Source organism: Chiloscyllium plagiosum, chromosome 5 (assembly GCF_004010195.1).
Source record: "Chiloscyllium plagiosum isolate BGI_BamShark_2017 chromosome 5, ASM401019v2, whole genome shotgun sequence".
Classification (NCBI taxonomy): Eukaryota; Metazoa; Chordata; class Chondrichthyes; order Orectolobiformes; family Hemiscylliidae; genus Chiloscyllium; species Chiloscyllium plagiosum.
This window is the reverse complement of record NC_057714.1, coordinates 13,640,794-13,667,805: the sequence shown is the minus strand read 5'-3', so window position 1 is coordinate 13,667,805 and position 27,012 is coordinate 13,640,794. Positions and strand designations below refer to the sequence as shown.

Sequence of the window (27,012 nt, the reverse complement as noted above, 5' to 3'; positions counted from 1 at the left end):
AGTGATACCAAAATAGCTGTTGCATAGTTATAGCGTCTCACAGCACAGAAAAAGACTCTTCGATCCAACCAGCCCATACTGACTATAGTTCCAAACTAAACCAGATCCACCTGCCTGTGCTTGGCTCATATTACTTCAAGCATTCCTTATTCATTTCTTTTCAACATTTTAATTGTACCTGTATCCATCGTTTCCTCTGGAGGTTCATTTCCATACATGAACCACTCTCTATGTAAAAAAAGTCCCCCATGTCTTTTTTAAATCTTTCTCCTTTCAACTTAAAAATATGCCGCCCTAGTCTTGAAATCCCCCACCACAGAGAAAAGAAACCTGCCATTTACCTAATCTATATATGTCTCATACTTTTATAAACCTCAACACTCAACCTCCTAAGCTCCAGTGAAAGAAGTCCCAGCCTATCCAACCTCTCCTTGTAACTCAAATTCTCCTTTCCTGGCAACGTCCTGATAAATCTCTTGTGTTTTCATATCAGATGAAACACAGACTGAAATGAATTATAAAGGAGTAGTAAAACACATGCTCCTTAGAAGTATTAGTTTCATTTATGTTTAAAGATTTGTGCTACAGTGTTTACGTGAATGGTTTTTGTGTTTCTTGACAGTTTGCTTTGTATGTGAGTTATTTTTCCATGAGTGACTTAAACTAAAGAGTTGCATTAAAGGAAAGCCAATGACCTTTCATTGTTCATTCCACACAAAAAGCATTGTCAGACTCTGTCTTGACTTGTTTTAAAGAACTGAGCCACGGAGATGCAGGATGCAGCTTCATGGTTTTGATTTTCTCAGATGGAAAGTTTGCATAGAAGCACATACTAAGCAGGATTGACAGATACACCCTTCAGAAAGGAAAAGCTGAATTTAAGGTCCCCCCCTCCCACCCCTCCCCCGTATTAAGTGCTTAGAATTCAAAAGCTTAAAACAGGTTATCGGAGATAATTTTGGAATATTGTGTGACCAGGATGAGAAAGGACAATAGGTCAAAGAGGTGAGAAATTATACCAGTAACCTCTCAGTTATTAACTGGTTTTCTCAAATACCAAAACATGTGAGTTCTGTGCTCATGCTCTGTTCAGGACTTCAGGTATCCCTTCAATTTATAATTTTGCTTGCATGATTCAGTATGTATGTGATCCTTTCTGCACCAGGTGCTAATAGCTGGGGTGCATGTTGACTTTTGGACAATTCGCTCCCAATTTTGGATGGGTTTCTGTCCAATAAGCATATAGCTATACATTTAGTATTATTATGGAATTTATTTTGGTCCTTGCTGTTATTTTACCATGTCAGTTTTTTTATCTAATTCTGTGACAGGAGATGTCTCTTTGTGCTGCGCACATTTATTTATTTTGTTTATAATGATTATAATTATTTTCAAAGTTTTAACCCTTTTTGTTGCAAATGTGAGTTGGTTTCCATATTTTTCAATTGGTGATTTAAAAAAATGTGTAATTCTGGAATGCTCAAATATGGACAATTATTTATTACACCATTTTCAGTAACTTCAAGCTTGGAACTATTTTAAGGAATGTATTAAGGCTGAGCACCCCAAACCTTGTAGGTGGTATTAAAAAATGTTATTGGGTGAATGCAGTGAAAAGAATTGAATCAACGAGAACATGTTTGTTAGGTGATGTTGGTCAGCTTTAAGACCAGTACAGTAATAGATATTGTTGTATTTTTGCAGAATACGAAATTGTGACTCCATATGAAGCTGACAGCAGTGGTGATTATATATCTCTCTCCGTAATCCATCAACAGAGAAAGAAGCGATCAGTTCATAATGTTGGTGATGAATCTCTCTACTTCAAACTCAGTGGGTTTGGCCAGGACTTTCATTTGGAGCTAAGAACTTCCAAGGACCTAACGCCTCCTGGATTTACAGTTCAGACTTTAGGAAAACAAGGCTTAAAATCTGTAGAGCATTATCACCCAGAGGAGCTGTGCTTCTATCAAGGTGCTTTAATATCACATAACAAATCTTCAGTGGCACTTTCTACATGCAAAGGCTTGGTGAGTCAAATAAGCTATTTTAAAAGTACTAAGTCTTTTTTAGCCAGAGACTTTAGGAAGGCCAGAAGTTAAGCTTTCTTCCAAAGGGAAACTGCTTTGCATAGCTGTTGCTGTATAGGACAAGTTGTATGACAGCAGTGCTATTATTTGTTATAGCAAGCATTTAACAAAAATACTTTGAAAAACATCTTTCAAAAAGAAAACTTGCACTTGTGAAATGTATTCAATAAGTCTTAATGTTGAACTGCTAATGTCAATGCAAATCTTTGACTGAATTGACAAATTATTTATTAAGTAAGTTGAGTAAGATTTAGCTATTTGTTGCATAGTGGTGTGCCAGAGCTCTTAATATGTCGCTGTTACCTTTTTCTGAATGGATATTACATGTCGTTAGTTAGTTTTGCTCTAAGCTTTGAAATAATGGCTGCTAAAATGAACCGGTTATGGTTAACGTTTACAAATGTCACTTGAAAATTCAAGATTCCCAACCTGGTATATTAGCAAATCACTGTTTTTCCTCTGCGGACATTTATTCACTGCATCAGTGTGAAGCTTTCTACAAAACAAAGATGATATTCTGGCATTTGTCTTCAATGTCGAAGGACGAATGACAATCATGATAGTGATTGCACAAGTCGATTTATTTATATTTTCTCAATATGAGTGGAATTCATCTTATCCTGTTCACTTAGGACCCATTATAACTCCTAGTTGGAAACCAACAGGAACAGGCAATACTCCTACTTGGGAGCTGTAGTCAGTTTTTTTAGTTAGAGTTGGTAACCTGACAAATTTTATTATATTTGAGGAATGTTTAACATTGTCATATTCACTCAATTCCCATTATCTGCTGATTTATTAACTAGACTCCATCATTGTATAGAAACTGAAAGGACTGGGGATGCTGTAAATCGGAAACAAAAACGGAAGCTGTTGGAAAAGCTCAAAAGGTCTGGCAGCATCTGTGAAGAGAAATCAAAGTTAACGTTTCGGGTCTGGTGACCCACCCGCAGAAAAGGAAGGTCGCCGAACTTGTAAAGCTAACTTTGATCTCTCCGCACAGATGCTGTCAGACCTACTGACCTTTTCCAGCAACTTCTGTCTTTGGTCCATCATTTTATCTTCCATTGTCCCCAGTAAACAGATTGCATGGTCCTTCACAGAACCTAAGAGCAGTATCTGAGTTTTTTGTTATTTGCTTGAAATCTGTCTCCTTAACACTCGTGGATAATGACGACAGAGTGTAATACTTTAGAATGTAAACGTTCCAGTGCATTTCAAAAGAGAATCAAAAGATAAAATATGGCATTAAATTACAAACGTGTTGTTAGGATATGTGACCAAGAAATTAGTCAAAGGGGTAGATTTTAAGGAATGTCTTAAAGTCATAGAGCTGTACAGCATGGAAACTGACCCTTCAGTCCAACTCATCCATGCCGACCAGGTAGCCTAAATAACTTTAGTCCCATTTGCCAGCATTTGTTCCATACCCCTCTAAACCCTTCCTATTGATATACCCATCCAGGTGCCTTTTAAATATTGTAATTGTACCAGTCTCCACCACTTCCTCTGGCAGCTCGTTCCATACACGCAACACCCTCTGCGTGAAAAAGTTGTCCCTTAGGTCCCTTTTATATCTTTCCGCTCTCATCCTAAACCTATGGCCTCTAATTCTGGACTCCCCCATCCCAGGGAACAGACCATGTCAATTTACCCTATCCATTTCCCTCATGATTTTATAAACCTCTATAAGGTCACCCCTCAGCCTCTGATGCTCCAGGGAAAACAGCCCCAGCCTATTCAACCTCTCCCTATAGTTCAAACCCTCCAACCCTGGCAACACCCTTGTAAATCTTATTCTGAACCCTTTCAGGTTGGACAACATTCTTCCTATAGGAGAGAGACCAGGACTGCCCACAGTATTCTAAAAGTGGCTTAATCAATGTTCTGTAGAGCTGCAACATGACATCCCATCTCCTATACACAATGGACTAACCATTAATCATACCAAATTCCTTCTTCACTATCCTATCTACCTGTGACTCCACTTTCATGGAACTATGAACCTGAACTCCAAAGTCTCTTTGTTCAACAGCACTCCCCAGGACCTTCCCATTAAGTGTATAAGTCCTACTCTGATTTGCCTTTCCAAAATGCAGCACCTCACATTTATCTAGATTAAACTCCATCTGCCACTCCTCGGCTCATTGGCCCATCTGATCAAGCTTCTGTAGTACTCTGAGGTAACCACCTTCACTGTCCATTACACCTCCAAATTTGGTGCTGAAAGGAGTGAAAGACAGAAAGGTACCAGTCAGCCATTTTGAGTGGTTTAAGCACTGATGGCAACAAGGTACATCACTGAAGAAGTGTCTACTGAGTACTTTGGGTCTGGGGAGTGCTGGAAATCAGCAGAAACCCAGACCTTCCTTGGGAGTTCTAGTGAATGTATGTATATATGGGAGGTGACATCATAAGGTAATAACATTATCGATATATTGATTATTTCGAGGCAAAGTCAATTTGCCGATATATGTCAAGTCCCTGATCCTTATTTCATGAAAAGTTTGGACTTTTTTTCCATTTTGAGCCCTATTCATTGCTGCAATTTAAAAACAATGACTTCATTGGCTAGTATTTGCTTCTGATTCACTTACAGAATTTTAATTATGCACTGTCAATTTGCAATTGAGCACCAGTGCACAAATAGAGATATATACACAATGCCCTTATATACATTTAAGACTTCACCAAAATTGTTTTGTGCAGTGTACTAAATATTACTTAAATAAGCAAGTTAGATTGCTTGCAGTTTTACCAAGTCTGTCCATAGCGTCGAAAGAATCTTGCACATGCAGGGATTTAGAAAATCTACTGTAACACCAGTAACTATAGCATTCTCTAGAAATTGGATCTAAAACCTTCTCGCGGGGTAACTAATTTAATATGAATTGGAATAAGTTTTGTGACTAGTCCTTTTTGAGATCCCTGTTAGAATCCTATTTAAATTGTAATCAGAAATCAGCATCATGTAAGAGAAATGGGAAGGGAGCAATGGAAAAGTATTGTAATAGGTTTTACTTGATTGTGGAAATTTGGACTTGTGCAGTAAAGTCAAACAGGCAGTTTCAGCTGTATTATCAATAGTGTTAATTATATATTTATAAAGGGGTCTTGAGCAAATGGGTCAATGGGCTGAAAAATGGCAGATGGAGTTTAGTCTGGATAAATGTGAGGTATTGCAGTTTGATATGACAAACAAGAGTCGCTTTATGTAATTAATGGTAGGGCCTTGTGTAGTTTTGTAGAATAGAGAGACCTAGGCGTTCAAGTGCATAATTCTTTGAAGTTTGTGTTACGTATAGACAAGGTGTTTAAAAAGGTATTTCGCACGCTTTACTTCATTGCTCAGTGATTTGAGTGTGAGAGTTGGAAAGTCATGTTGAGGTTAGACAGGACATTGGTGAGGCCTCTTCTGGTCCAGTTCTGATCGTCCAGTAATATTAAATTGAAGAGGGTTCAAAAGAGATTTGCAAGGATATTGCTAGGTATGGAAGGTTTGAGTTATAAAGAAAGGCTGAATAGTCTGGGACTTTTTTCACTGGACCATAGGAGGTTGAGACATGATGTTCTAGAAGTTCATAAAATATGAGGGGTATGAATAGAGTTAATGGTGGTTGTCTTTTCCCTGGGATGGGAGATTTCAAGACTAGAAGGCACATTTTTAATTTGAGAGGAGAGAGATTTAAAAAAGACATGAAGGGCAATTTTTTTTAAACGGAGAGTGCTTTATGTGTGGAACAAACCTCCTGAAGAAATAGTGGATGTGGGTACAGTTACAATGTTTAAAAGACATTTGGATAAGTACATGAATAGGAAAGGTTTGGAGGGATATGGGCCAGGAGCAGGCAGGTGGGACTAGTTTAGTTTGTGATCATGTTCAGCATGGCCTGGTTGGATCGAAGGGTCTGGTTCTGTGCGGTACAACTGTTATTTATTTCATGGGATAAAACCATTGTTGGCTAGGCTAGCATTTATTGTCCTGGAGAAAGTGGTGGTGAGCGCCCTTAAACTGCTGCAGTCTATGTAAGTTCATACAAGTGCGTTTGTATTAGGAAGGGAGTTGCAGGACTTTCACTATTGGACAAGAGGTAAGTTTATTCCTTAGATACATTGCAATTCCTTGTTGGTGTCACATTCCGTCAAATAATGCCTAGAACTTCTTTGCCCACATTTGGGTTGAGGTCCGAGAGAGGTCTGAAGTGATTGGACCTCACAGACCTAACCTTGAGTACCTTTGAGCAAGTTATTGTACACAAGGTTAGCTTGAAAGAACTATAGACAACATCTTGAAATATGCTACTGGTGGTTGACAGTAGTCCTGTGGTGCTATAATTGTCTATACTGGATTTGTCTAGTCTTTTTTATGGACAGTTTATACTTGAGCAATTTCCAATATTGTCTATGCACTTAATTCCCATTATCTGATGATTTATTAACCAGACTCCATCTTTTTATTTCCCGTGGTCCTTAGTAAACTAATTGCATGGTCCTTCATAGAGTTTGAGAGGTATCTGAGTTTTTTGTTTTTTACTTGAAGTCTGTGCCCTAACCCTTGTGAATAATGAGGACAGAATCATAGAGTCATAGAAATGTACAGCACGGAAACAGACCCTTCAGTCCAACTATTCCATGCCAACCAGATATCCCAACCCAATCTAGTCCCACCTACCAGCACCCGGCCCATATCCCTCCAAACCCTTCCTATTCATATACCCATCCAAATGTCTTTTAAATGTTGCAGCTGCACCAGCCTCCACCACTTCCTCTGGCAGCTCATTCCATACACATACCACCCTCTCACATTAAACCTATGCCCTCTAGTTTTGGACTCCACGACCCCAGGGAAAAGGTGTTGTCTATTTATCCTATCCATGCTCCTCATGATTTTGTAAACCTCTATAAGGTCACCCCTCAACCTGCATCGCTCCAGGGAATACAGTCCAGCCTGTTCAGTCTCTCCCCATAGCTCAAATCCTCTAACCCTGGCAACATCCTTGTAAATCTTTTCTGAACCCTTTCAAGTTTTACTACATCTTTCTGATAGGAAGGAGACCAGAATTCCACGCAATATTCCAACAGTGGCCTAACCAATGTCCTGTACAGCCGCAACATGACCTCCCAACTCCTGCACTCAATACTCTGACCAATAAAAGAAAGCATACCAAACACCTTCTTCACTATCCTATCTACCTGTGACTCCACTTTCAAGGAGCTATGAACCTGCACTCCAAGGTCTCTCTGTTAAGCAACACTCCCTAGGACCTTACCGTTAAGTGTATAAGTCCTGCTAAAATTTGCTTTCCCAAAATGCAGCACCTCACATTTATTTGAATTAAACTCCATCTGCTACTTCTCAGCCCATTGGCCCGTCTGGTCAAGATCCTGTTGTAATCTGAGGTAACCTTCTTTGCTGTCCACTATACCTCCAATTTTGGTGTCACCTGCAAACTTACTAACTGTACCTCTTATGCTCACATCCAAATCATTTATGTAAATGACAAAAGTAGTCGATCCAGCATCGATCCTTGTGGCACTCCACTGGTCACAGGCCTCCAGTCAGAAAAACAACCCTCCACCATCAACCTCTGTCTTCTACCTTTGAGCCAGTTCTGTGCCCAAATGGCAAGTTCTCCCTGTATTCCATGAGATCTAACCTTGCTAATCAGTCTCCCATGGGGAACCTTGTCGAACGCCTTACTGAAGTCCATATAGGTCACATCTACCACACTGCCCTCATCAATCCTCTTTGTTACTTCTTCAAAAAACTCAATCAAGTTTGTGAGACATGATTTCCCACGCACAAAGTCATGTTGACTATCCCTAATCAGTCCGTGCCTTTCCAAATATATGTACATCCTGTCCCTCAGGATTCCCTCCTACATCTTACCCACCACCGACGTCAGACTCACTGGTCTATAGTTCCCTGGCTTGTCCTTACCACCCTTCTTAAACAGACAGGTTGTGATGTTTTAGTGGTACATATTCCAATGCATTTCACAAGAGCGCCACCATTCAAAGTTTGGCATTAAATTATAAAGGATATATCGGGACATGTAGCCACGAGATTAGTCAAAAGGATAAAAGCAGAAGTTACAGGAAAAGCACAACAGGTATGGCAGGATCTGTGTCGAGAAATGAGAGTTAACGTTTCGGGTCGAGTGACTCTTCTTCACAACAGAGGAAAGGTCACTCAACCTGAAATGTTAACTCTCATTTCTCTCCACAATGCTGCCAGACCTGCTGAGCTTTCAAGCAATTTCTGCTTTGGTTCTGATTTACACCATCCGTAGTTTTTCTGGTTTTTAATTAGTCAAAGCGATAGGTTTTATGGAATACTTGAAAGGAGAGAAAGTCAGAAGGGTTTCAGGAGAAAATTTTGGGAACAATGCAACTGACCACAGTCACCAGTGGTGGAACAGTAAAAATTGAGATGAGCCAGAGGTGTATTGGTGTGAATTGAAGGAGCAGAGATATTTATGAGGGTTTTAGAGCTAGTAGAGGTTACGCAGATCTGGATGAAATAAGCCAAAGAATTATTTCCAGACAAGAATGAGAATTTTCTAAATTGAGTATTTGCAAGACTGGGAATTAACACAGCTCAGCAAGTCGAAGGACGAGAGGTGATCTGGACTTGGTATAATTTAAGATACACAAGTAAGAGTTGCAAATTGTTTGTCCATCTACATCTTATGTGACCAGTGCACATCACTAAAAGGATAAGGTTATGACCATGGCGATCTATAATTACTGTTTCCCTGCAGAGAGCTTCAGTTGAAGCATTCAGTATTGTTTCAGTTTCTTTCTCAAAATGCCAGTACTGCTCAGGAGAACCTGAGACAAACTTCAGACAAGTATTTAATGCATTTCTATGGGAGGTTTTGGAGAGAGACAGACAAGGGAGAATGTCTGGCTTCATATTGTGAAGTGAAATAATGTATACTTTATACTCACATTTAGTTTGTTTGGTTTATGAGGATATTGTCATCCACAATTGCTTCCTACCAGGAAACCAAAGTAAAATGTTGTTTAGCTATCTGATTGAAATCAAAAACGGTTATATATATATATATATATATATATATATATAATTTCAGTTGCAGTACATTTACTGAGAAGCTTACAATGCTTAAATTGTTTTCTGATTCAGTATGAGTTACTATCTGCTAAGAAAGGCTTTTACTGAATATGACCTTGCTGTAATTCGTCTTTGGTAAAGGTTGATAGAGCCAGATCAGACTCAAGGATAGCTGGTATGTGACAAAGAGCTGATGCATGGCAAGCACTTTCAGGAAGAGAAAATGATCACTTGTGGCCTGCAACATTTCTCCACCTTCTTGCAGATATGCTTCAGTATTGACATAAGAGATGGTATCGTGGAATGGCACAGAAAGGCAGTCCTACTTGCAAGTTCCTTGTGCAGCAACTTTTCCATTTCAATGCCATCAAACATTGCAATACAATGTCCAACCCAGGCAACTAGACTTTTCCTTACTTTCCTGCTTGTTCATAACCAAGAGTCATAAATTTCAACACCCTCGACATAAACTGATGGGTATTACCTTGGCTGCCATTACAGAAACCAAAGTACACAAGCAGGAGGCTGGAAGAACACAGCAAGCCAGGCAGCATCAGGAGGCGGGAGACAATTTTGTTTCCCGTTGAGTATTCCATAATTAATAGACAGCTGTCTAACAACATCAGTTGTAAGCTGTTTCTGTAGTTGAAAGGTGGATAAAGAAATGCAATTGATACAATGTCTCTTAGTCTCTTGCCACTTCAAATGCAAATACTGATGCCTATTATGTTAAGCCACTTGGATCATCTCCATCTCCTTTGCTTTTTCTTGTAATTTTCTACTTCAATCCAAGTTGTGGAAGCTTGACCTATCCAGATCTACAAGTGCTAACCTTTGAACGTTTATTGGTAGCGACTCTTTTCTATTTTAGTTTATTTGAAACTTGCCAATAACTACTTTTGCTATAAGGTTTTCAACACTTCCATTGTAATTTACAATATACTGAGTGAATTTTATGATTTGAGATTTCTAGTAGGGAATGCAGAATTTTTGTGCTCTTCCTTTACGAGTGCAACAGTGCTAGTGCTGAGCAAAGCTTTGTTTCAATGAATATTATCCCAATCTCAGAAAAATGTCCAGTACGCTTGGTGAGTCTTTTTTATTCCTTCTGAGTTGCTTACATCCATTTGGAAACCATTGGAAACTGTAAATTAGAGAATTGCAGTAGAGTGGATTTTTAAAGTAGAATAAGGGATTATGGATTCAAGCTCACAAAAGGCCAGTTTATAACTGAAGATCTTTTTCTTCTTTGTCTTTGTTCTGCCAATTTCAAATCTATTTACCCTCAATACTTTGTTTTAAGTGAGTGCTGACAACACTCCAAGATATTGACTTCCAAAGGTCCAGTTGTACAGAAAGGGAATACCATAATTAATTCTGCAGCTCAGGCTTGCCTTCCGTTACCCAATGTTTTGATTCACACGTCCTTCAGATCGAGTGTTTTTATTGATTGCAGCTAAGGGTGGCACAGTGGTTAGCATTGCTGCCTCACAGCGCCAGATACCCGGGTTCAATTCCCGCCTCAGGCAACTGTCTGTGTGGAGTTTGCACATTCTCCCTGTGCCTGCGTGGGTTTCCTCCCACAGTCCGAAAATAAATGTGTAGGTTAGGTGAATTGGCCATGCTAAAATTGCCCGTAGTGTTGGGTGAAGGGATAAATGTAGGGGAAAGGGTCTGGGTGGGTTGCTCTTTGGAGGGTCGGTGTGGACTTGTTGGGCTGAAGGGCCTGTTTCCACACTGTAAGTAATCTAATATTGAAAAGGGGCTGCATGTGAAACTCAGTACCATTGTGGTTTAAAGTTAGACATTTTATTTTGAGCGTGGCGTACAGGGCATTTAATTCTAACAAATTAATAAAAGCACCTTATTTGGTGATTCCAATTTGGGATAGTTAATAAGGATGAAAATGGAACCCCTCAAAGCCAAAAAGCATCCCTCAAGAAAAATAAACCTAGCATTCTAATGGAGCTCTTCCTCATACACTTAATATTGGAAAAGAAAATCCTCATCCCTGAAAGCTATTCAAGTTTTCTGAATCTCCTCAAATGCTTTATGTCTTAATAAGCTAACTTCTATTCTGACCCCAAATCAAATTAATATTATTTTCAAAATGCCAATCAAATTGTGAATTCAAAACCATCTGTTGAGCTATTTGGAATTTTTTGAAACTCAACCAAGCATTCATAATAATGTAAAATTAAATTGGGGAAATTTAAGCCAGGAGCTCTTTGAAACTGCACAACAAGATGATCCTTTTTTTCCTGAACGACAACTGATGGTGTATGAATCAAGGCAATCCAATAGAATATATATTTTTAAGTTTTCACTGAAGTTTATTTGTTTAAGTTTAAAAAGCAGAATTTAAAACCTTCATGTTCTGGCAGTTATACAGACCTTTTCCGTCCTTCAAGAGTATTTTATGTCTGATCCATCAATCCTTGACTGCCACGCTGTGGCTCTTGCAGCAGCTGAAGTTCAATATTTGTACCAACCGAAACTGAGTGGCTTTTGTTAGCTATTGTTGCCTTATGGTTGTGTGCTGTGGATTTACATCCACAATAAGATTGCATGCCAATATTTATGTTGAGTATCATAACATAATTGAGGAGACTTTTGTTTCATCAGACCGATTTGGGTACAAAACTGATCTTAAAGGTGAAAGAGAAGCATGCTAATTTATTGCAACACTCGGTTGTTTTATAGGATTCTTATTTATGTGTAAGCTAGGCCTTGAGGAATTGGAATAACTAGACGAGTTTTTTTTCACATCTAAGTCTTAGGGTTTGATTCCGTCCACAATATGGAAAAATGACACCTTTGTACTTTGCAAAGGATGTTTATTAAGATAATTAGAGCCACATTTACTCATATTGCAAAATATATATTCTATTGGATTGCCTTGATTCATACACCATCAGTTGTCGTTCAGGGAAAAAAGGATCATATGGTTGTGCAGTTTCAAAGAGCTCCTGGCTTAAATTTGCAATTGTTGTGGATCTATTGTACAAAATTTGCCACAATTAAATATCTGTGTTAAAACAGAATTGCAATCTGAGAGGTCAAAAACGCACTCAGCAATGTCCCACTTAATCTAGCAACAAATTCATGCTAATACTTGAGAATTGATATTGATTTTACATGGCTTGATGAACAATAATTCCATTCAACAATTGACTTTTCCGATTGCAAGTGAATCCGCATAACACCTAATGATGAAAATGCATATAATTACCCTTTGGTTACTTATTTTATTAGGCAAAATTTCAAATTTAATGAGTTACATTAAGAAACAAAAACTGCTTTTTTGTTTCTTTTCTACCCAAAAGTGTTATCTTACACAACTGAGCAACATTCGCACCATGAGTAAAAACACCCATGTAGCCAATTCAATATTTGCATGCAAACCCCATTATGGGCAATACAAACTATCAAAGGTGAGGAAGGGGGGAGAATTATAGAGAGTGGGAAGGGACTAAATTTAAGTGGAGTCATAAGGGGAAATAAAGCACTGTATCTCCTGTGGTGCCAACCTCTCTCTTAAGACATCAAGAGCATTGATAAACACTGCATGCTCCTTCTGCAGTGGAATCTGGGCATGAATGTAACTGCAGACGGAGGCAGACATACGGTAGATGTAACTCCCTCCAGCCCACCTCCTGGTCATGTTTAAGAGCAGACCCACAAGGAGGTCCACCAATCTGCCCACACCCCTCCACCAAGATGGCCAAATATCAGGAGTGTGAGTTGAAGTACATCAAAAAACACAGCAAAAGATTTTTCAAATAGCTCGAATGGGAGTGTGAACACCCACAATCAATTTTGGCAAACATTGGCTCCAAGTGAATATGAAAATCAGTGTTGCTGTGTCAGACTCATAGAATTCCCTTCCGAACAGCATTGTGGGAATGCCTACAGTAGATGGGCTACAGCGATTTCAAAAGGCAGCTCACCAACATCTGCTCAAGGGCAGTTCGGAAAGTGCAATAAATGCCAGACAGTGCTCCTGACGTCCCACAAATTACTATTTATTTTAATTCAGTCAATTACAAAAAACTAAAATCGCATAGTTGATGCGATTCTTTTGTTTGATTAATTATTATTGGTATTTTTGATCATTGAAAATATCTTACACTGACTTTACAATGAATCATTTGAGCTCTCTACGAATTGAACAATTTGAAAATACCACAATTGGATTCCCCTCCCATGTTTCCTTTTGAGTTTTAAAGTTATTGGTTTTGGTCAAATGCACATCATCTTGTCTATCGTTTGCTGAGAGGTATTGCGCAATCAAGCCATAAAAATGACATGGAACAAATAGCAAAAACAATTTGGTTGTGTAGTTTTGAAATGAGTCATGAACGCGTATGCAGTTTATTCACGTGGACAACATGTCAGAATACAGCTAAAGCTTTATTTTCTGATCTCTTGGATATTACTCTGTTCATAAATGGAAAACATATGGTCCCAGCTGATTATACTATTGAATATGTTAGATCCCTGCACAAAAACTAACTTAGTTGATTTTTGTTTAAACTTAGTTGACGTCATACAGAGACATGTTCACATGCGGAAACATATTTTCTTTTACAATGAAGCAGTAGTCTATTACAGAAAATAATTTTTAAATTTCTATCTATAGAAAATCACTAACTCGATCTATAAAACTCTGTAAAACAAAGTTTTAGGTCAGAGTGGTGCTGGAAAAGCCCTGCAGGTCAGGCAGCATGCGAGGAGCAAGAAAATCGACGTTTTGGGCAAAAGCCCTTCATCAGGAATAGAGGCAGAGTGGCTGCAGAGTGGAGAGACTCACTGAGATTCTTGCAGAGAGAGGAGGAAAACTTCTTCAAGGCAGGCATCCTTGCAAGAGGATTCACAGTAGGGTTAAAATCAACTAGGTAAAATAAGCCCTCCTGCACCCAGGGTTCATTGAACCCTGGTTTGATGTTAATGTTGGGGTGGGGCATATGCAGTATCGTGACGCTGCAGAGTATGTTGAAATACAGATCTGTTGCTGATGGCCCACTGTGTCTCATGAATACCCAGTCATAAGTTGATAGATGTGTCCAAAGTCAACCTATTTAGTGAATGGTGTTGCCACACAACAGTGTGGGACCTATCCTCAGGACCCTATCACCACAAGGACTGTTGCTGATACTGTTATGGAGAGATGCATCTGTGTTTGGCAGTTTGATGAAGATGAGGTGAAGAACGTTGTTCCCTATGGTTTGTTCTTTCATCATCTGCCACAGGCCCAGTCTAGCAACTTTGCCCTTTAGGACTTGACCAGCTTAGTATGTAGTGGTTCAGCTGAGCTACTCTTAGTGAGGGCATTGAAGTCTCCCAGCCAGAGCACAATCTGTGCCCCTATCGGTCTGTGTTTCCTCCGAAATGTTCAACATAAAGGAACACTGATTGATCAGCAGAGGGAGGATGCTATGTGATAACCCACAGGAGGTTTCCTCGCCCATTTTTGACGTATATTGCACTTTTTTGAATCTTGCTGTGTACAGAATAAGTTCAGTGGTTCCCTTCATTACATTTCAAGAAGTGTACTTTGGGATGTCCTGAAGTCATGGAAGATATATCTATGCAAGTCTGTCTTTCTTTAACTTGTCATTGTGTCAATTCTATATGATCATATTCTGTTCTCGTTGATAAATTACAACTTTGTGGAAAACGTGACAACAAAATACCAAACAGTACTTGGAAATATATCTCTGTTCCTTCACTCTTGCTGGGTCCAAAACCAGGAACTCCCTTCCTAATGCCCTCTGTCTACTTGGCTGCTGTTCTCCAATACCCGACTGGGTTTCTGGGCTTATCCAGAACCAACAAGAAGACGAGCATCACTCCACCATCTGTACCTCACCATTCACGACAACAGGGAGCTCAATTAGCTGCTAGAAGTTCCTTTTTTAACCATTCATTCATGAAATGAGGGCATTGCTGGCTAGGCCTGTACTTATTTCCTATTCTTAATTGCCCAGAGGGTAGTTTAAGAGTCAACCACACTGCTGTGGGTCTGAAATCATATGTAGGGCAAACTAGGTAAGGACAGCATTTTCTTCCCTAGAGGACATTAGTGAGGCAGATGGGTTTTTCTGACAATTGGTAATGGGTCCGTGGTCATCATTAGATTCTTAATTCCAGATTTTTTCAGGATAGTACCTCTAGCTTGTTGTCTCCAGTCCAATGTCTTGGCTGTACAGCTGCTCAAAGAAACCAACAAAGTTTACACCAGAAGAGGGAAAGTGGAAAAAAACATAAAGATGTATTGTCAATAATTTTTTTTTACGAAAACCATACCACCTAGTAAATGCCTCAGAGCCAGAGTCTTGTCATTCACCCACTCTTCCAATTCTCCACTGAGCCCTCTTGCTGTGTAGAGCATTGGGACCTCCCTGTTTTCTATGTAACCCCTTCAGGCTTGCTGGAAGTATGGTAGCATGGACCTCTGTACCTGACTGCATGCCCCCACCCCTTGCTAAATTGGCCATACTAAATTGCCCATAGTGTCCATGGATTTGCAGAATAGGTGGGTCAGCCATGGGAAATGCAGGGGTCCAGAGCAGGGGGTTGAGCCCGGGTGGGATGCTCAACGGCAGGCCGGCGTGGACTCGATAGGCCAAATGACTTGCTTCTACACTCTGTGATCTATGATCTGCAACAGGACTGGAACACCCTTTTCATTCACCCCTCCATGGCTCGGACATCCTGAACCCACTTATCTGCACTTGAATAGGAGCCTCACCAGGTCACAGGTCCTGTGTAAGGTGGGAAGAAACATTCACAGTAACTTCCAGATTCCGCTGTCTGTTAACCTTAACTAGGGTGTGAAGAAAATGGGAGAAGGGAGGGGGTTGAGAGATTGCGGGAAGGAAGGTAGAGAGTTAGGGATGGAAGAAGGGGAGCATCAGGGAGGCAATGGATGAGCAGAGATGGAAGGAGAGGAAATATAATAATATAGATCATAACAATATTATACTACATTAGTACCTAACTAATTATAATAACGAATGCAACTACACTATAATGATCACTGTAATGATTTGTCAATGTTGTACAATCACACACTTCATGCATTTCAACCAGGACTGGATAAAATGCCTGAGACTTTGCGATCACTAGCTTAGAGTTTATACTTTGATTACTTCTCGACTGAGGAATGTGTTATACAGCTTTGGTTTCAGCCTCATTTGTTGTCAGTTGATTTCTAATGATTTCAGTTGAATGTTGCTGATTACTTTGATGGCAAGTTTGTAATTGATGTAGCTGGTGCACTGTATGGTATCATTTCAGGCTTATTGATGTCAGTGGATCCTGTTAGCTGTCAAACAATGCCTGAACGAAACTTTGGAGCACAGCTTATCGCAATTGAGTACAAACAAATGCTGATGAGCACACAATGAGGTCAGGTCTTTCTGGTCAGGGTCATGTCACATAGCTATTGGATGGTTAATTGAAAATTCTGGTTTTAGAACTTGCAATGGTGAGTTCACACAGTGTAGGATTTGCCTGTGAAATAATGTATATTTGAATTCTTTAAACAATTCAACATATGGTTATTATTGACAACTGTTCAGGATTTGAATTTGGTTGATATAAGATGTCGTTTTGTTTGAGTCAGTTAAATTCTGTTTCCTATTTATAATGTTCTACAGTTCAAACCCCTGTATTACAGCAATCTTCATTGTTCAGTGTAGTATGCCCTTATTTCAGCATAATGAAAACAAAACATTGAAACTAGCCTGAACTCTCTTTTTCACCATCTTGTTTCGCAAATGCTTCACTTACTCTGAGATTCAACAATAACCTATTCCGTGATGGATGAAATGAGAAGTGGAGCAAGTATAGTTAAAGTGAGGTAGGAAAGTTATACTTTTTCAACCGAAATTATATAACTTTTACTAGGGAATTACAGATGTGCATATCCTTTTATATGTAAAAAGTTTTACTTTAATCAAATTATCTGAAACATCAATTCACAAGGATATCAACCATTATGATCCCTGCTGGTTAGAATGCTGGACAAGTCACACCCCAGAATAGAATCTACCTTGAGAGTGCATTTTTGTTTTCTTTTTATTTATCATGGAGTGCATCACTGACCATTATTGGATAAAAACTGTTTTACATTATATTATTGGGACATTCTTAATACAAACATCAGAAAGAAAAGTTCATCCTTTTTACTGAGCGTGAATCTGCTTTTGCCCTTCCACCTGGTTGTCAAACCCAAGTCAACAAACCTTTCAGCAGTTATCTTCCTGGTTATTAAAAAAAAATCACATGACTTCTTGAAAGTGCTGTTTTGAACATTCTGCTCAAAATTACTTTCTGACCTTTTGTTAAAGTCAAACCCTCACAGAACTGAAAGCTAAAGTTGTTTTTTTTCCACTTTAGAACCCATGTTTTCAAAAAAAATTATATTATCAACATTCATTACCCAATACTTAATAGCATATTGTGACTTTTCCTTGTTTTCTCTTCCCTCCACTGCATCTCCCTCTGCCTAAGTCATTGACTTCTCTTTTAGGTATGTGTTCATTATTGCCAGTTGGCATTTGGTATCATAAATGGGATATTTTACCCTGGAGAGTTTTGAGCTGAGTTACTGCGCGTTGATCTTGGGATTTTTAGTGTTTTTGCTGCTTGTTATTTATACGATTTGGGCATATGCACAAAACATATTACATTAACATCTTGTGACAACACGAAAGTAGAGAGTATTGCAAGCTCCAAGGAAGACTGGAAGAGACTACAGCTGGCCTTAGCCATATCAGTGTGGACAGATGCAATTTAATATCAGGCAAGGTGAATTAGGACATTGGCAGACGCAACAACAACTGTCATAATTATTAAAAGTTATTGACATTTAGAATTGTAGATAATTCATAAAGTTGAACTTTAAAACTTGAAGTATGTATAAAAAGACAACTGTAATTCTGATTCTTGTTTTTATATTAAATGCCTAGAAATGTTAAGAAGATATTTTTATAATAGGGAAAATAGCTTGGTATGATTTTGTTGACTGTGATTGGGAGTCAGATTTGAAGTGTTTGCTTATTGGGTCCTGCACCCATTGATGAGGGGAAGCAGTTACAGCCTGTGATTTTCACAAAGCTGGAATATTATTTGATGGGAGGGCAGTTTGTGGTGGCAAATTAACAGCTGTAGTGCCAGGACTGGAGGTGGGAAGAGTGTGGGCCCATTTTGAACTCGCCATGGTAGCCACTATCATGATTACCATTCTGGAGGATGGATTAAACATGGAGTAAGAGAGGCAGAGGCCTGGAACTTGTTGATGCTGACTTGCAGGTGATCCTCGTGGCAGTGAGGGAGATGAGGAATGTCCTTTTCCTAGAAGGTGGCAGCAAGATCAACTTGGTCTGGATTGATGTCACTGAGCAGCTAGACTGGCACAGTGCAGGAAGTCATTCATTAATTGCCTTGGCAAGGTGAGCGCAATGCTAGATTCTTATGACATGCATTAGAGCATACCACCTCCTGTAGATCCTTCAACTGAGGTGCTTGGGAAACACGTTGCCCCGAACATGGGAGTAACATGTGCCCAGGGCTCTTACTGACACCCTGTTCTCAGAGCTATTGCATGACTGAGGGTTGGCTATTGCTCCTGCATGTAGTTTCTTAATTCAATGAACCACTGGCGCTATTCAGCTGGACAGTTGGTTTAAAATGCTGAGGGACAGCAACAGCGCAGGTTCACTTCCTGTACTGGCTAACGTCACCATGAAGGTCCCCTCTTGCCCATCTCCTGAGGCGTGATGATTCTCTGGTTAAACTACTACCAGTCATCTCTGTCTCTCTTTTATTGAGACTGCAGCCCTATGACTCTCTGGCACTATGGCGACTTTAACTTTAGAAGCCTGCAGTGCCTTATATCTCTCTCTATCCTTTCAGGAGAAGTGAGAACATCTTGCCTGGCCGCTAGCTGAGAGAGGGGGAGGAAGGAGGCAGATCACAATGGAAGAGCAGGGCTCATAGAGATTGCAGGGTCACTGAGGGAGTGCGACTTCAGGAAAGCAAAGTAGGAATCTCTGGTGAATCTCTGAGAAAGTGAACAAAACTTGGATTGCACACATTGAGGTATTGCTTTGAACTGCCTCCACTGACAGCAAGTGGAAGGTTCCACACAATTGGGAAAACTTAAGCAATGCCAAAAATTCTACATACCCAGGCTTGTTTTTAAGATGTGCTCTTGGGTCTTTCACGAGTATCAATGTTGAAGCACTACACTTGTTCCAGCACAGCAGAGTTCAGAACAAGCACTACCGCACCTTACAGGAATACCCAGTACAGATACACTCTCTTCCATGTGCCCTTATATGTGTTGAGATATGCAGGTACTGAGAAACAAACATGTCACTTGTGAGCAGGAGGAGGTGAGAGAGCCAGCAGCAACAGTGGGCAGTCCCCCAGGAGGAGAGGGGACAGATGGGCTTGCTCAGTTGGGCACAGATACAGGGCCTCCTGTGTCAACATTTACCCACCAACTGTAATTGTAGAAAAGAACCAATTTATAGCACCTTTTTTCCCAGCTCAACCTGAGGCCACCACCCCCTCCCACAGCTATTGCCCCGTACTGAGGCCACCACCCTTCCTGCGTCTGCCTGTTATTTTTACCTGAGCACATCTCCACTCAACAATTTCTAGTGATCACACAAGTTGGGCCCTCCTGATGAAGGGCTCATATCCTCGGATGCTGCCTTACCTGCTGTGTTTTTCCAGCAGTACCCTCTTGACTCTGAGCTCCAGCATCTGCAGTCCTCACTTTTTCTCTTGAAAAAATAAGCAGTTGACTGTTTATTGCTGCCATTCCAAAATTACAAAACGTTTGGGGAAAAAAAAACTATTTTCAGTCCCTGGCTGTATTTCAAATTCTATCTTTCAGTTTTATTCATATAAAATTTTATTTTTACATCTTGGCAGTTATCCAGTCTGCACATGTTAGAAAAGATTTGTCCCAGGATTTACTAACCTGTGGCCTGCCTGCTTCCTTGATGCTGCTGTCTACTGGCAATTCCTTCCCGCATTTGTATATTGACTTTTATCAATTAAAAATAGAGGCTTGGCCTTGACTCCTCTCTAAAATGGTCTCTGGTGCACATTACTCTTCCCTTTTCTGGCTTTGTCTGCTTCTGGCAGCCTTCATATGATTTTTATTTTAAAAATGATATGTACATGGGTCTGCCCATTAAGTGGAGCTCAATCTCTGGTCAGCTGAGATGTTCAAAGGAATGTAAATTTTAAAAACTGTGTTAAATTCAGGCAAATTTTTTTTAGAAATAAAATATTTGAACTAATTACTAAAAATTGTTGAATTAGTGGGTGGAAGTACATTCGAGAAAGGATTAAATGCTTTGTTAGAGAGCAGGAATTCAGGATCTGGTGAGAAGATGTAAAGACACAGTCAATCTAAACAAAATGAACTGTCTGTTTGGGCCAGATGTCTTTGCTTATATCAAAAAATTCTTATCCCCAGTTTGGCACTTCGTAGCTCATGATCATCTGCTGTTTTCCTATTAGGTGCTGACAGCCTCTGGGAGATTAATGCGGCAGCACGGGTGTCAGGGTTAATGGCAGAGGTCTGAGTTTCACATGATTTTTTTTGTGCGGATCAAAATTAGAATGTCATTTTTAAGGTGAAAATGTATGCTGGAGACTGCCTGCTACTATGCTGGAATGAATCAACACTGTATATTTGTAGAAGAATCCAAATAATTATATTTCAAATTTACCTTGGCTAGTGCACTTGAGCATGGATTGAATTACGATTGAAGTGTGATCCAAACTAGATAATATTTAAGACAAATCCTTAGCTTATGACTGTAAATCATTTCAATTATGATTAAGAAAGTTAGTGAAAAGCCAAGCTGGAACGTTTACCCTTTACTATATTGATGTTTCAATACTTGCGCAGTACCATTGAAAACTGGCAGTACCATTGAGTGTTCAGAGGGTTAACTTAATGGGGTCATTCACCATGTTGCTGAAATGCCAGTTTCCAGATGAAACATTGCTCTTTGAAGTGCTGTAATTGAACTTCAACTTCCTCCTGCTTTTTAGGATCAGTCTTGAAACGTCTGGCGTGTTTTCAAGTGTACTTGAACCTAATCCAGCTGCTAGCAGCTTCACACAATATGTGGACGGTGGTCAGTGCTTTGTGCTACTGAGGGTTTTATAGCTGTTAGGCGTATTTTATGGTATGTTGTTCGTATTTCAGGAATGATGCTTTTCAAACATCTTGAGACAATATCATTTTCACTCTCAGTAAAACCAAGTGTTAGATCTTTCTGATAAATAACTGACATCAGAATTGTAAATTACATTGGATTTAGTAATGCATTTGCTTTGTGTAAGATTATTCTTCAGGTGGTTGGATAGTAACAAGAGGTGTTTCAGTGAACACTTTATGCCAACTTTGATTAGAAATGCAGGCTCTCAGTTCATGACTCTAAATCGGGGCTTTGTTCTTCTGTATTATATCACATTACAGGAACTAAAAACTTTAAATATTTTCCTATCTTTCCTCCTACAAAAACAGTGGTATTTTCTTACTCCTTGTTCATTTTGCCAATAAACAATTTTCAACACACAAACTATCAACTGCACTGCTCCTAGATATTGATCCTAATTGTGATCATCATCAGGCAGTGATAAAATTCCAATATCACAACCCTGACTTGGGCCCCGAATGGCAAAGTATTGTTTCAGAATCATGCTGTGTGTATTCAAGATGCATCTGGCTGGAATCTTGGGATAACTTGGCATTTCCCAAGGGTTTTCTCCAAAGCACTTTCAAGGCATTGCAATACGTACAGAGAAGCTTTCTCCTCTTTGCTTATTGCCCCCCCAAAACCACGAGTAAACCAAATAAAATTGAGTACTCCAACTTGATGTAAATAGGCTAAAATGCTTGAGTTCAGTGTTCAATCCAAATTTCACTCTGCCACCACTTCTTTAGCGAAAGTTCCATGTGAGAGGTGTGGGAATTCATAAGTTTATTTTTCCTTTCCTGATAATTTCTTCCTGTACTGTTTATTGTAATATAGTTTTGTGTGTTGTTATGTCTTTAACACCTCACTGATGAGGTAAGTGATTGCCCTCTGGTCACATTGCTGAAGGCATCATAATTAATATCTGCTCTTGCCCAGTCAGTGAGAGAAACAGGACCTGTTTGTCAATTATATTTCTCCAGCCCACTATCCAGCCAATTGAAGCAGAATCTCATGCACTACATGGCAATGCTGTCACAGCTCATACACACACAGCCTGCACAGATGAACCTGTGGGGTGGAGATAGACTACTTGATCAGCTCCACTCTAGCATAACCATTAGCCCTTTGGGAAACCAGAATACTTTTTTTCAGGTCACTATATGTGGCTCCAATACCTGCTACCAAATCTATTATCAGCGGCATTTTCTGCCCAATTCTTAGAGTTATCACAGGGTGTAATACATGATCTGACTTCCATTTTCTGAAAACTTCATGTCGCTAAGAATTTTTTTTTTTCTTCATTACGTAGTTGCCTTTCATCAGAGTTGGACTCTACAATGTGTATTGTTAGTCACGATTTCAGTGCTATACTTGGATTGTCGAGATGACACTACTGGCACTACTCCCTGGCAGTGAGTAGCATTGTTTATGTAGGCAAGTGCAGTTACTTTAGCAGTCTGATTTGAACTCATTTTGGAGCTATTCCAACCACCTGTAAGCGCAGCAACGTTTTCACAGGGCTGGAACTGCTCCAGAGTAAACTTTGTTCTTCATGCAGTGCATATGCTCGTAATGAGACGATGTAAATGTGTGAGTACTGCAATGTGATGCCTGTACAGATGTCTCTCCTGATCCAAATTGTTGATATAGATTTAGCAAGATACTCTAGCACGTTTTTCATATTTGTGGTGCTTTAGATTCTGAAAATCTTTTGTACTAACGCTGCAGCATAACATTTGGCTGAAATAGTATAAAATTGTAGCATTTTGGAAATGGAGACAGATTTGAAAAACATTATTTTATAACTTAGATTTGAATAGCTCTGTATTTCAAAATATGAGTTTTCTTTTCTGAACGAGTATATTTATGTTTTCTGGCAGTTGATAACCAAAAAAAGGTCCGATCTGTGCTGAGGGGCAGGATTAGAGCACCCATCATCTTGAACTATCATATATATCTAACTTAAATGCTGCACTGATGTTTTAGTTTGAATATCACAGTTTCCAGTGTGAAGGCTGCTTGACATCAGCACAGAAACATATTATTTTAAAAACTACATCCTGGTTTTCTAATTAGTGTCAAATCCAGAAATCAAGATGTCAGGCCTGCCATATCTCAGCCAACGTTCCTTTTGAGTACCATTCCAAGCCAGGAGCTAATGGAATCAGAGGAACTTAGGAACACGAGTAGACCATTTAATCACTCAAGCCCATTCTGTAATGCATTGAGATCGTTGGCTGATGTGTGAGTAAACACCACACACCTGCCTACATCTGTATTCCTTAATATTGTTGGGGAAAAACATACGTTTGGTCTGAACATTTCATTGTGTACTCGTCAGGATAATTTGCAAGAACACCAATTTACTATCAAAATACTATATCTTAATACGTTTGGTTAACAGAAATTTAAAAATTTCTCGTTTAAAATTAACAATTGAGCATGCATCAAAAGCTATTTTTCTTAGAAGACCTGGCCCCGGCAGAACTACAGTTCTAAGACAGTGGAAATATTCTTCATATACCTATCCCTCCATCTTAATAACCTGCAAACTTTAATGAAGGAATCCCTTCATACTATTTAAAATTCCAGAGAATTCAACCTTAATTCTTGTAATCTCTCTTCGTACCTTAACCATTTGAGAACACATTTTGGTGGCTTAGTGGTAAGCACTGCTACCTGGCAGCGCCAAGGCCCCGGGTTCAATTTTTGCCTCGGGCAACTGTCTGTGTGCAGTTTGCACATTCTCCCACTGTTCTATATAGGTTTCCTCGAGGTGCTCCGGTTACCTCCCACAGTCCAAAGATGTGCAGGCTATGTTAAATTGCCCATAGTGTTAGGTGCATTAGTCAGGGGTAAATGTAGGGGAATGGATGTGGGTGAGTTAGTCTTCGGAGGGTCAATGTGGACTTGTTGGGCCAAATGGCCTGTTTCCACACTGTAGGGATTCTAGTCATTCTAATCAACAGACGTGGTTATGGAGAACTGACCCTGTATTCTTCCAAAGCCAATATAACCTTGCTAAGCTGTGATGCTCCAGCTGTGTCGAAGCAGGACTTGACATTTTCTTTATTCTTTTGTGAGATGTGGGCATCACTAACAATGTTAGAATTTGTTATCCACCCCTGATTACCTTTGAACTGAATGGCTTGCTGGGCCATTGCAGGGGACCGTAAAGAGTCAACTGTATTGCTGTTGAATGTGTTGTCACATGCAGACCAGACTGTTTATGGATAGTACATTACTGAATCAGATGGGCTTTTACAGCACATATTGGTAACTGTCATGGTCTCCTATCCTGAGGCTAGCTTTATATTCATGACTTCTATAACTGCAGCATAACTTCCAACTTCTTGTCCTTCTATTAACTTTTTTGATTATTTTTTGTATCTGTTCATAACATTTTATGGATATGTAAATACATGGACCTCCATTGATTTTAATTTCTCGGCACTCAGAAAGTACTCTTGTTCTATTCTTTTAAGGTCTGAAGTGGATGTCGCTCACATTTCCCTAATTGGAAGCCATTTACTACCAGTTTGTATGTTCACGTGATCTACTTTATGCTTGCATCTACACTGCTTACCCTTTTATAGTCTGACCTGCTACTGATCTTTGAGCAGTTGTACATCTTTTAAATTTAATACTATCCTGAAATTCTCTAGTTAATCACGGATGGTACCTCCTCCCTTTATAATTTGTCTTCATAGTCGGGGATAAACATAACCTGACTTTTTTTCCAAACTATCCCCATAAATGTCTGCCATTGCTTCTCTGTCCATCTACCCCATAGCACAGTATCCCAGTTCACCAGCTAGCTCAGCTATAAGGTCCACATTATGGCATGTTTTTATGTTTAAAATACTAGTCTTAGACTGAATATTCTCACTTTCACACTTGATATAAAATGTAATCATATTGTGGTTACTGATCCCTAGAACTAATCCTGTCACTTTACACAATGTCAAGTCTAGTATAACTGTTTGGTGATTAGATTCACTACAGTGTGGAAAGAGGCCCTTCGGCCTAATAAATCTACACCAGCCCTCTGAGGAGGATCCACCCAGACCTATTTCCCTCTAACTAATGCGCTATGGGCAATTTAGCATGGCCAATCCACCTGACCTGCACATCTTTGGACTGTGGGAGGAAACCAGAGCACCCGGAGGAAACCCACGCAGACACAGGGAGAATGTGCCAACTCTACACAGTCACCCGAGGCTGGAATCGAACCTGGGTCCCTGGTGCTGTGAGGCAGCAGTGCTAACCACTGAGCCACCATGCTGCTTCTCCAATCATATCCAGATTGTGCTCCTCAAAGAACAAGCTCAAAACCGTTCTGTGAACTCCCAAACCAAGCTACTACTGTCAATTTGATTTTTTTCCATTTCCCTGTAATATAAGGCCCCACGTGCTTATTGTCTGTATTACCACCGCACAGTATTTTGTTTTGTATGCTTTCTCCTATATTGTGGTTACTCTTAGGAACCCTGTAGACCACACCCACCAGCAACTTCTTTTCCCTTCTATTTCTTAACCTCCACCCATACCAATTTTACATCTTGATCACCTGAAACAAGTTCATTTCTAATTAATAATGTCGCCTTTGGCTAACAGTGCTTCCCCTCCACTTTTACCTAATTTTCTGTTCTTCTTAAATACCATAAAAATCTTAATGTTCAGGACACAACCATGACATCCTGCAGCCACATCTTCATAAGAACTATCAGATCATTTTTACTTATTTACAAACAGTCAGGGCAGGCCGGGACAAGGTACATCTAATGAATTAAACTGCATTTATTTCAATGCAAGGGGCCTAACAGGGAAGGCAGATGAACTTAGGGCATGGTTAGGAACATGGGGCTGGGATATCATAGCAATTACAGAAACATGGCTCAGGGATGGGCAGGACTGGCAGCTTAAAGTTCCAGGATACAAATGCAACAGGAAGGCTAGAAAGGGAGGAAAGAGAGGAGGGGGAGTGGCATTTTTGGTAAGGGATAGCATTACAGCTGTACTGAGGGAGGAAATACATCCAGGGAAGCTATTTGGGTGGAACTGAGAAATAAGAAAGGGATGATCACCTTATTGGGATTGTATTATAGACCCCTAATAGTCAGAGGGAAATTGAGAAACAAACTTGTAAGGAGATCTTAGCTATCTGTAAGAATAATAGGGTGGTTATGGTAGGGGATTTTAACTTACCAAACATAGACTGGGACTGCCATAGTGTTAAAGGTTTAGATGGAGAGGAATTTGCTAAGTGTGTACAAGAACATTTTCTGATTCAGTATGTGGATGTACCTACTAGAGAAGATGCAAAACGTGACCTACTCTTAGGAAATAAAGCAGGGCAGGTGACTGAGGTGTCAGTGGGGGAGCACTTTGGGGCCAGTGACCATAATTCTATTAGATTTAAAATACTGATGGAAACAGATAGACCAGATCTAAAAGTTGAAGTTCTAAATTGGAGAAAGGCCAATTTTGACGGTATTAGGCAAGAACTTTCAAAAGCTGATTGGGTGCAGATGTTCGCAGGTAAATGGACGGCTGGAAAATGGGAAGCCTTCAGAAATGAGATGACGAGAATCCAGAGAAA

At 39.7% G+C, this 27,012-nt stretch overlaps 1 protein-coding gene across 1 annotated transcript in view; it reads left to right on the top strand.

Moving 5' to 3' along the window:
* Positions 1-27,012, top strand: part of LOC122550229 (A disintegrin and metalloproteinase with thrombospondin motifs 16) — a 229,647-nt gene that overhangs the window by 4,364 nt on the left and 198,271 nt on the right. Inside the window, exon 3 of the mRNA XM_043690988.1 lies at positions 1,705-2,030. Within this exon, the coding sequence (XP_043546923.1) occupies positions 1,705-2,030 (326 nt within the window). The remainder of the gene's footprint in view (positions 1-1,704; positions 2,031-27,012) is intronic.